The following is an 11,034-nucleotide window of genomic DNA, read 5'->3' on the forward strand; positions in this document are numbered from 1 at the left end:
GCGGCTCTTTGTGGTTCTTCCCGGGGAAGTTTCTCCCAGCCTTGGAATGCCATAGACTCTTGCATATGGCTGAAATCGTCATCTACCCAGGAGAGAGACTGCAGAGCTTTTCCAGCACAGAGACACTCGTTTAAACCCATCTGCTGTCTGAGGCAGCCACAATCGGTGCCACGTGAGGCTCACACTGGGACAAGTTGGGTGGCACAGTGGGCCTGGGCTCCATCCCTACCTGCTGGAAGCACCACAGAGTTTTGGAAGTGCTTGCTCAGTGTTTCTGTTGTCTGCATCCTACCATGGGGCAAGTCAATGTCAGGAGTCCTGCTCACAGCCATGTAGGGAGTTTTTGGGAGAAGCAAAACTCGCTGCTGCTGTCATGGTAAGGCATCCTTCCTGCCTCAGCACGCAGGGCAGACCCAAGGACGGGGCAGGATGTGAACACCTGACAGTTATTCCTGGTGCACTGTCCAGTAAAGAGCCAGGCTGTGGGAGGGAAGGAGCAGGGAAGTGCAGAGATGTCCAGCCCACACCTCTCACCCACCTGCAACCCCTCTTCTGGAAACCAGAAGTGACCTAAATGCAAGACTCAGAGCAAGAAGTCAAGAGACCTTTGAATTCAAGCAGGCAGGGAAGTCAATGGACCATGTTCACCCAATTCCATGATTTCAACCCCACATCCCACACCCAGAGCAGCCAGAAACTTGCACTGACAGAATATTTGTACGTGGATCCATGCAAAAGCATTTCCTGCCTTCTAAACTCCCTGGGCAAGGAGCCGCCTGCTTCTGGCTGCTGTGAAAACATAAAAGGGAGTCACCTTTCCCTGTGCTCTGCAAATGTCTCCTGCCTGGATTGGGGAGGATCAGGTGTGCAAGGCACCCTGCAGACACGGGGCAGTGTGGGCAGAGCAGAGAGGGACAGCTCCCAGCAGCTCCTGACAAGGAAAGGCACACAGAGGTGAAGTGAGCTGGCCAAGGATATTCCAGGGAGCTGGTGGCAAAGCCAGGAAACGCTGCCAGCCCTTCTGAGCTCAGCCTGCCTTTGCCATCACCTCCAGGCCATTCTTTCCCTGTAAGTAAAAGCTGATTCACGCCTGGTAGGAGTTGGTGTGAGGCAGCAGATATTCCTATTTCCAGTGAGGTACTGTAAGGTACTCCACGGGCATGGCAGCATTTGAAATGTCAAGAATACAAAAAAAAATATATGTACTTAAAGAGAATGATTTGAGCCTTTTATTTCCAAAGTGAGGTTAGAGGCAGTGAAAGGTCTCAGATCAATACCAGCAAAACTGCAAATTGGAGTTCTCCCCTTTGCCACAGAGAGGGGACAGCTGAGACAGCATCTGCACAAACAGCCTGCCCACAGCCCCTGCCAGCCTGCCTCAGCTCTGACCTTGAGGAGCTGCCTCCAAGTGGGAAAGGCAAACTCCCCCTTCCCTTGCAGCCCTGGGCTTCTGTTCCCTGGATGCTGATTTATTTAACTTGAGTACATTCTGTCTAGGGAAGAACCTGAGTCTTGAGAAACTCACTCCACGTGCACACCAAGGAGAAGCTTGCTTCATCCTGCTTCATCCTGCAGGTAGAGAGAAACCCCAAGGGGGTTTTGCAGCACAGATTTTGAGGTAAATCCAGAAGAGAGCTTAAGTCCCAGGCTGGCTGTGGCATTTTGGAAGGTGAAATGCAGTTGCCTGCTCCAGTGCTCCATTACAAAAAGACTTTTCTTCCCCTCCCTGCCCCACAGCTGTCCCTGTGCTCGGCCCCATGCCCCAGGGACCCCAGGAAAGGTTGTCCCCATCCAAAGTTGGGATCAATACAGCTGTCAGGCTCTGGCCACACTACCCCTGCTAATTGGAATTACAATAGGCAGACTGCAGCTTTCACTCCATCTCTCTGTCACTTGTCATAATGTAATCAAAATCTCTCTCTCTCTCTCTCTTTATCACCGAGCATGACAGGAGCAGAGGTGGCCACGAGACTACAGATTCCTTCAGATCTCACTGGGTCTGGGGAGCTCTGCCCCAGGGCTGTGAAAAAAACCCCTCACTGCCAAAACTCCACCTTTTGGAGGAGCAGGAACACAGGAGAGGTGGCCTGAACGCCCCAAGGGGCTGGGTAGAGCAGGGAGGAAGAGCCGGGGATGTGGGCAGGGGGTGCAGCACCAGGGTGTGACCAGAGGCAGCCACAGGTTGGTTGTGGAGGTGCGAAGGAGCCTCCCTCCTCTTCCTCACTTCCTCCTGCCATCCCAGGCTCCTGCCTCACCTCAGCCACGGGTTTTGCCAGAGCCAAGAGTGAGCAGGGGATCACTGGATGAGGCACGAGGCAGGGGCACGGGGCACTGAGCAGGACTCAGAGCCAAAGCTCTCCTCACACAGGAGCCCGTGCATGTCTCCTTCCCCCTGCTCTGAGGGCTTGGCCAATTTACAGACCCAGGGTGATCCATCCTGGGCAAATGGTGCAGCATCCGTGATTTGTTGGCCATTATTAAACAGCGGTAATGCAGGGCTGAATTACCCAGAGGAGGGAGGGATCAGCAGCCTGGACGTACCCAGCTCCCCTGAGAGTGGCCATAAACAAAACTTAAATAATTAGAGTGCTCGGGTGGAGATGCAGCCTCTAAGTATTCTTAGGCTTGCGCAAATACGGGAAATAAATTCTTGGAAGGTGCCAGGCTGGATGGGGCAGAGGGAGGCTCATTTTCCAGATCACTTGAGAGCAGCCGTTATAAATCTCAGTGAAAGATGCACCTCCCCAGGCTGGCGATATTTTTAAACTCTGAGAGAGAGAGAGAGAGAGAGAGGGGGGAGAGAAAAAACACATTTTAGTATTTACACCACAGGCGAAATGGGTATTTAAAAATCAGGGTACATTTTCCAAAGTCTGTTCCTGCCACGCCAACAAATAAAGAATTTTCTTTCTATAGTGTGCTAGCTGGCAATATTAGCCCCAGAGAATTCACTGCTACCACCATCATTCTGTTGTGAGCTGAGAAATCAAACTCCCAGAAGGACTGGGGGAGTCAGGGGATAAAGGTTCTTTCACTGGCAAATTGTTACTGCAGCTCTGAACTGAATCAGCAGCAAATGCAAATCCTTGGAATCCTGAGGGGTGACTCCTGCCCTGTCCCTGCTTGCTTGGTGTCTGGGATGATGTCCCAGGGGAGTGTCCCTGCCCTGGTGAGGCCAGCTGAGCTCTGGAGCTGGGAATCCATGGATCAGCCTGGGCAGGATCACCAGGCAAAGCTGGTCAGTGCTGGAGTGGGCACACGTGAGCTGCTTTTTGGGTGGACATCCAGGAAATCTTGTCAAGAGCTGACTGATCAGGGGTTGAATGAGGCTGCAGGTGACAAGATGTGAGAGCTCCCAGCCTGGCTCTCTGAGAACCCCAAATAAGGCACTGCCTTTCCCTGCAGCCACTGCAGCCTTCCTTTTCCTCAGTCCTGGTGCTCTTTCCCTCCTCGTGCACAGAGAACATTCCCCCTTTTACGAGCTCTTCTCTCTTCAAGCCTTTCTCCCTCCCTCCCACCCCTCCCCAGGACTGCTGCCATCCTCCAAAGGATCCCATCCAGCTCCTATCAAAGGGATACACGAGCACACCCATCAGGCATCACAGCATCCAGCAAATCCCCAAACAAGCCTCCTCGAAAGATCAGAGCACTGTAATCACTCCCTGTGCCACGAGATCCCAACAAGCCCTTCCCCACTTTCCCTGGGTTCTCGAGCACGAGGTAAATTTGGCAAAGCTCAGCCCCATCACTGGGAAAAGTCTCTCCAAAAAACTCACACACAGAGAGCTCTGGCCTTTCCTGCTCCCACGGCAGCACCCAGATACTGGGGGGCTGAACTGGAGTAAAGAGATCCAAGACTGCCCTTTCCCCTCAGCACCTTGCACAGGAAAATAAACTCACCATTCCCAAGTACAACATCCAACACTCCATCGAGCCTAGCAGAGCCAAGAGGGGTCCTGTATCCAATGGAAACTGGCAGCTGATATGAATTACAGCATGGCAGGGATGCTGCTATGCAACACATCCCTGATCCTCAGCGGCCATAAATGGGCACAGCCTTGGTCCTGCCCCGTATCCAGAGATGTCCCTTCCTCCAGCAGGGTCCCCAGACACTCTGTTGGTGCAGATGACCAGGGGAAGAGCCCAAAGAGGCCCAGGATTGAGCAGATTGTGCAGTTATCTGCACCAACTCTGCTGCTGACTCCTGTTCCAGCCCTTCAAACAACATTACTGCTCACACTGCCTTGGCTAAGTGAGGAGACAGGCAAGAAAAAGGAAATACAATCCCTCCTGAATAGGGGAGATTTTCTTGTGTGTTCTTACAGCCCCTAAACTGACCTGGATTATCTGTCCTTAACATTTCCTCTAGTTTTGGCACCCCCAGGTTAGGAAGGCCATCAGCACTGGTGGGAACAAGACTCTGGGCTTGCCTCCAAGGGGTCTCTGCTGATTTGTGTAGCCCAAGAAAAGCCAGAGTAAAGCCCCTTGGATGCCTCTTCCTAAGAAAAACGTAGCCAGAGCTTGATGCAGGTAATTCTCCAGTGAAAAGTGTCCTGACTGCAAGCTTTGTAGGGTGATATTCCTGGGAGAGGTTTCAAGGCAAGGGGAACCTCCACCAGGGCCGTGGGTTTGGGTGAGTTATGACTTCACAGAGCTGATAACTCGTCAACTCATAACTGATAACTCATCCAGCAGCAGGCTTGAGCTGAGCAGGCTCAAGGACAGGGCAGGGCTCAGCCCTCCCTTGCTGCTCTCTCCTGCCCTGAGTGCCACAGCTCCTCACGCAGGGCAGCAAAACCATCCCGTGCCAAGCTGCTCTGCACGGAAATCAGGAACAGGAAGTGACAGAAAATCTGACCTTTCTCCTCCCTACTTCTCCTGTTAAACTCTGCCCTGGGTCTGTGACTTCTGCCCAGCAGGGACCATTTGTAACCCTTGGCTTTGCCAGGACACTCAGCCCAACAACCTCTAATTACAGCTCTCTGCTCCTGAGTCACACCAGCCTCTTGTACACATCAGCATCAGACCCTGAGCCCACAGCCAGAACTCTGCCCCCAAACCGTGCCCTTGGGCTGTGAAAATGGTCAGTGGGAAGCTGTTCAAGCAGCATTTCTCTTGGTGCAGAGGGTGTGCACAGGGGAAGGAAGGGATGGATCTTCCATGAGAAAAGCAAAATAGTCTCAAAATCAGTCTGATTACAGGTAGGGAGAGAACTGCTGGGAAGAGAGGTGGAGGCTGAGTCCTCTTGCCTAACCAGGCTTGGGAGTACCTGCTGTCTCTCAGCCAGGTGGTCCATCTGGTGCCTGCCGCTGCTCCAAGGCAGGGATGTGATTTGCAGGTCCTGGACCACATCTGGAGCATCCCTGCATGGTTGGGAGCAGATGGAAGCACTTTGCTGTTTCCTGCAGCTAGAAAGGCAAATAGGCTCCGATGGAGGACAGAAAACCCCTTCTTTGCTTTAACTCCCAGGGAAGAGAATCACACTGATCCTGCCTCTCTTGGGCTCTCCTCCCTGCACACCTGGAGGCTGAAGTGCTGTCCACCAGCCCCCAACTGGTCTGGCTCAGAGCCAGGGAGGGCAGGCCTGCAGCAGAGAGGCACAGTTGGGTGGATAATGCTTAGAAATGCTTCCCTCTTGCATCACACCAATAATGTCAAGGCAGGACTATAAACCTCCTGCAGGGACTGCTTTGTGGTGGGAGAATGGAGAAGAGATGTTCATCAGGTTGGGTCAGTTCCTCCCACCCATCCCCAGCACCCCACAAAGCTGCTGACATGACAAGAGACCGCTGGCCAGGCCCTCTGTGCCTTCCTAGCATGGCCCTCCTGTCCCTCTGAGCTGGGGACAGTATGGAACTGAAGCTGTCTCCCCTTTCCATGGCCAGGAGATGCTGTTTGTGCACCCTGGGACTGTGGGAACAGCTGCAGTCGGTGCCCAGATGGGGACAAACACTCAGTGGGCACCAAGAACTGAGCTCCACGCGTGTCCCCAAGTGCCTGTGGAGGCTGGGATACAGCACAGAGCAGCAAATTTCACTTCCCATTTCTCCATGTGACAGAGGGGAAACTCTCCAACTCTTCTTCCTCCTACGAGAGGCCCTTTAGCATTTGAGCATTTTCTTCTGCTACAGAGCCAAGGGGTTCCCCTTGAAAACTCTGTGTGTGTGCTGGGATGTGCCTCAGTCCAGCCTGGACTAATCCTTCACTGGGAGAAGCCAGGGAAAATGTGCACCTGGGAGAACATCCATGGCTTAACAGCAGCCAGGAGGAAATGTGTCATGAGACATCTCATTCCTTAAACAAACCTTCACCTGAAATGCTGCTCTGGGGTTCAGGAGCTCGGAATTCTCCGTGCTGGGATGCCTGAGCTCTGGTAATTAACACAAAGAGGTGTCTCCAATGCAAACTGGGTCCCTGCACCAGCTCACCCTTCAGCAGAGCTGCCCTGATTTAATCTGACGTTATTTGAAAAAGCAAGATCTCCAGGGGTTGTGAGACTGGAGTACCTTTCTTTGTCCCTCCCTCATTTGTTTCTGCTTTTTTGCACTGATAAGCCTGGCTGGCCTGTGAAAGGGACTGAGCAAGAGCCATTAGCACCTCGGGCAAGGATGTTGCAAGACTCAAACTCTTCCTCAGCCGCCCTGAGGACTGTGGCTGTCCTCCTGAGCACCGGCCAACTCACCCCTGCAGCTCATGCACAGCTCAACCCCAGCTCTTCCAAAAATTTTTGGCTTGGAGCAAACCAGTCTGGTGGAAGGTGTCCTTGCCCAAGGCAGGGGTTTGGAAGATGATCTTTAAGGTGCCTTCCAATCCAAATGATCCTGGATTCTGTGATTAAACCCCCTTTTTCCTGCAGTGCTCACCCCGATCCCTGTCTGCTGGCGGTGCTCTTTAACTCCCCAGGGCACTGGAGGTGGGAAAGAGCCTCCCCCTGGCTCGGGGTGGCCACTTGCTGCTGTCCCCCCAGGCTGTCCCCAGCCCGAGTGGCACTAGCAGAGGGCACGAGGTGCCACTGGCAGCCAGGCCTGGGAAGCAGGTCAGGGACAACCGGCTCTTCTGGTTCCTTCCATGATTCAGCCGAGGTGTGAGCCCTGCTCAAAGGAGCCCTGTGGTGCCTCCCTTTAAGCTTGGCTTTTGTGGCTGGCCCAGCTGCAGCCCAGAGCAGGGGTGATGCAAGGAGAGATGTGCCAGGCTCTGCCAGCATCTCCTCGGCCTCCAGCTCATCCCAAGCATTGGCTGCGCTGCTGGATGTGCCCCTGGAATCTGGGAGTACCTGCCTGCTTGAATGCTGCCGGTTCAGGGAGCAAACAGCATCTCTCCCATGGGGCAGACACCCTCCTGCTCGTGGGCTGAGCTGCCTCTGCCCCAGCCTGGCGCCTCACCCACGCTGACACACTCGGCAGCTCCTCAATGCACGCCAGGGTAGAACCCGACCGGTCGGTTTAAGTGAAGTTTAATGAGAAAAAAATCAGCCAAAGATACACTTTTGTCTCCTGAAATAGCTTGATGCAGCTGTTTGTGAGTTTTGGGAGGAGGCAGGTGGCGGAGGAAGAAAAAAATAACAACCAAGAACTCAACCCAAAGGCTGAAAGAGACTCTGGCAACTATTTTGCATTTTGGAAGTTACTTTGTGATATTAAAGCAGCTCTAGGAAGTACAAGATGGAGCAGATCCTGCAGTGACACGCTCTGGCTCTTGCCAGCACTCCAGAGAGCTGTTGTACCTCCCCAAAATGAACCCTCCCTCCAGCTGCAGCCAAGTTTGACCTCAGCCCCGCAGGTCACCACGGCTCAGTCAATGCTCCTTTCAAGCACAGCGCTGGAAAAGCCCTGTGTCAAAGCAGCTCCAGCCACCTCTGCAGCTCTCCCCTGTGGAGCATCTCAAAGCACTTTGCAAAGCGTTCCCAGGCCCCTCTGGGAGATGAGGAGGTAGCCCAGCAATAGCAGAGAGGAATTTGTCTGCAGCCAGCGTTTGGGAACAGAGGCCCAGATGTGCAGAGGCAGGACCAGGCACAGACGATGCCTCTGCTCTGTGTGGCTGCATCTCAAGCTGCAGGAGCTCCACGGCGGGGATAAACAGACAGATTGTTAAGGCTTGTAAAGCATAAATTTAACTGCAAGTGTTCTTAACCTCTGCAGATCAGCTGCCTGGGATCTCTCCTCCCCTTCCCCCACAGCTTTCCAGCAACCCCTGTTGATATCAATATCTTGAATGGAGCTCGAGTTGATACCTGGTTCCAAATGGATGGGCATGGAAGGCTGCAGGAGCCATGAATTGAATCCGTTCTGGACGATTGAACTGCTCACATTAAAGATAATTTGTAAAGCAGATTTTTATACGAGACTCCTTACAGCTTTTACAGCGGCAGAACTTTTATTTCCTTATCAGAGAGAAAAAAAAAGCTAACATTATCTGAAGGGGGAGGTGGGTGGGAACAAAATGAAATGGCATTGATCAGCTGGACATGAAAGGTTTTCCAGAGAGCAGGCACTGCTCTGCTCCTTCTTGGGTGTTGGGTATGAAACCACATTTTCCAACAAGTCCACAGCTACTAATTCACTTGTAGTAGAGGATCCTGAGTTTCCTCTCCTTGTTAAGAAAGCCTGACTGTACTCAAAGCTTAAATACAGCTTTATATATGTTTATATAAATATATGATTTTTGGCACAATGCATTGTGAACTCGAGGAACTACTTGCCTCAGGAAGGCATCCAGACCCCAGGGTCTGGTGAAGGCTCGCTGCTTCCCTGCAGCTCTGTGTCCATCCACAGCACCCAAATGAACGAAATAAATGAATGAATAAATATTTAATATACAGGATCAGACACTCCTGCAGCTGCGGTGCATCCACCACTAAACTGGTCGGGCCGAGAGTCTCGCCCACACAGGCTGCAGGGCACCGGAGCTCAGGGCCAAGGTTTGGGAAGGATTATCCTCCTGGAACACTGCGGAGCTGGCTGTACCCCGGGCTTGGCAAGGCACCACGAGATGCACCACTGGCTTATCCTGGCAGAGCTGTCAGTGGGACAGTGCAAGACAAAGTGCCACGCTACCGCAGTGGCAGGAGACAAGCCCGCCTGACTGCTGGCAGCACAGCCCTAAGAACAGCCAAAAATAGGAGAAGTGCAGGGGGAAAATTCTCTCTTGGCAGGACAAGGTGAGATGCCAGGCTGTGTCAGGGTCACTGTATGTCTCCTTGGTGAAAGCAATTCCCAGGGGAGCACAAAGTCCTTTTGGTTCAGCCAACACGGTGACCACAGCGTTACTGCCCCTCCGGTGCCTTTCCCCTGGCTGTGGGGAGGGTTCCTGCGCGGGGCTGCCCGGTGGGAGGATGAGGAGGGAAGGCCGGGTGAAGAACAGCATGGAAAGTTCTGAGATTCCTTGTGAGGAGCCAGAGCGCAGGCAGGCACCTGCCTGCAAGCACAGAGGAGTGCAGGGAGCCCGAGGCTGTCCCTTCCGTCACCTCTTTTTGCAATGCACAGCAGATCCCTTTGTCCTGGGAACACCGAGGTGCACCCAGCCCTGCTTTCTCATCGCCCAGTTAACCTTTTCCCTCTCACAGCCTCCCTGGTTTCTGGATCACCACCCCCTCCCATTTCATCGCTGTCCTCATCCATTTTAACCGGACCATCCAGCTGTGATCTGTTGATCTCCCGTGTCCTGATGTTATCAATCCCTGTCTTTGCCAGCGCCAGGCAACTCTGGGCCCTGCCATTTGCTCTGATGGCCCAGACCCCGCTCACCGCGGCCACATCTCAGAGTCACAGCCCAGCCAGCCTGGTGCTGCTCCGGGACGCTGCCCCAGCCCCGATATCGGAAGGGCGGACGCAATTCCAGCCTGCCTCCACCCCAGCTTGTGTCCAGCCGCAGATCCCAGCGCTGCTGCAGGCACAGGCTGGATCCGCTCGTGTGCCCGCTGCCAGCGCTCCAGCCCCAGCCACCAGCAGCCGAGCCCCAAAAAGGCAAAACATTGCTCTGTTTGCAACTCTCAGTTCATTCACAAGCTGTAAACGCAGACTGCCGATCCCCTTTCCATGGCTCCGACTCCCGGAAAGCCCTCCAGGATGGCATTAACCCGTTCTGCACTGGAGCAGAATAAATGAGTCCCCGCAGGGCACTCGCCAAAGTGGGTCACCCTCCCGCTTCCCAGCGCTGGGCTGGAGCCCGGGGAAGGTCCCAGCCCAGGGAAGGGACACACGGACTGCTCTGCCACCGCTCGGGTGGCTCCAACCAGCTGGGCAGCAGTGGCTGCACATCTCTGCCCATCTCCTCCGCTCCAGAGATGGATCAGAACCCAAGGGATGGATCGGAACCAAAGCGATGAATAAGATGCCATCAGGCAGCCAAGCTCAAAGGCAGTGAAAGGAAGCGCTGAAAGCTGGGAGCGGTCCAGCCCCTCCGCAAAAGAGCCCGTGGGAAGTGTGTGCGGAGAGGAGCGGGGATTTCGGGGATGCTGGAGAGCCGAAACCCTCCACCTCTCCTCCCGAAACATCTGCGCTCCGTGCCCAGCCTCGTGGCTGCCTTTCCGGGGAAGCCTGGCTGCCGCGTCTCGCTAGACGCTGCTCGATCCAAAAATCAAACAAACGGCCTCAGCTCGCAGGGCTCCGGAGCCCGCTGCCTGCAGCTGCTTCCAAAACAAACGAGCGTGTTGTTCCGAGCCGAGCCGACGCTGAAACCGGCCCCGGCTCTCTCCCATCATCGCACAGATGCTCCCACACCTGCTTCAGACCCGGGCGCGCACCCCAAAACGCCGATCCCACCCTTCCCCGCACTCCCCGCACCCCTTTTCTCCCCGCACACCCCCTCCAGGGCTGCCTCCAGCCCAGCGCCCTCCGGGGACCGGCTCACCTGGTAGGAGCGCGGCTGCCAGGATGCAAACTCCGATAGTCCACCACGATGCACGGCAACTTGTATGCAACCGTGAAGCCATGAGAGTTCCTTAAGAGCGATGGGCAGGGGTCGGTCTGGCAGCGCCGCGGGGCCCCCCACCCTCCCAGCCCCCGGTGATGCTCAGGTCTGCTTGAAAAAAAAAAA

At 54.4% G+C, this 11,034-nt stretch overlaps 1 protein-coding gene across 1 annotated transcript in view; it reads right to left on the reverse strand.

Annotated features, from left to right (window-relative positions):
* Positions 1–11,028, reverse strand: part of LOC107214419 (nectin-1-like) — a 56,721-nt gene extending 45,693 nt beyond the window's left edge. Inside the window, exon 1 of the mRNA XM_015649819.2 lies at positions 10,849–11,028. Within this exon, the coding sequence (XP_015505305.1) occupies positions 10,849–10,930 (82 nt within the window). The 5' untranslated portion in view covers positions 10,931–11,028. The remainder of the gene's footprint in view (positions 1–10,848) is intronic.
* Between the last annotated feature and the right edge of the window lie 6 nt (positions 11,029–11,034).

This window comes from Parus major, chromosome 24, assembly GCF_001522545.3.
Source record: "Parus major isolate Abel chromosome 24, Parus_major1.1, whole genome shotgun sequence".
In the NCBI taxonomy this organism is placed as follows: Eukaryota; Metazoa; Chordata; class Aves; order Passeriformes; family Paridae; genus Parus; species Parus major.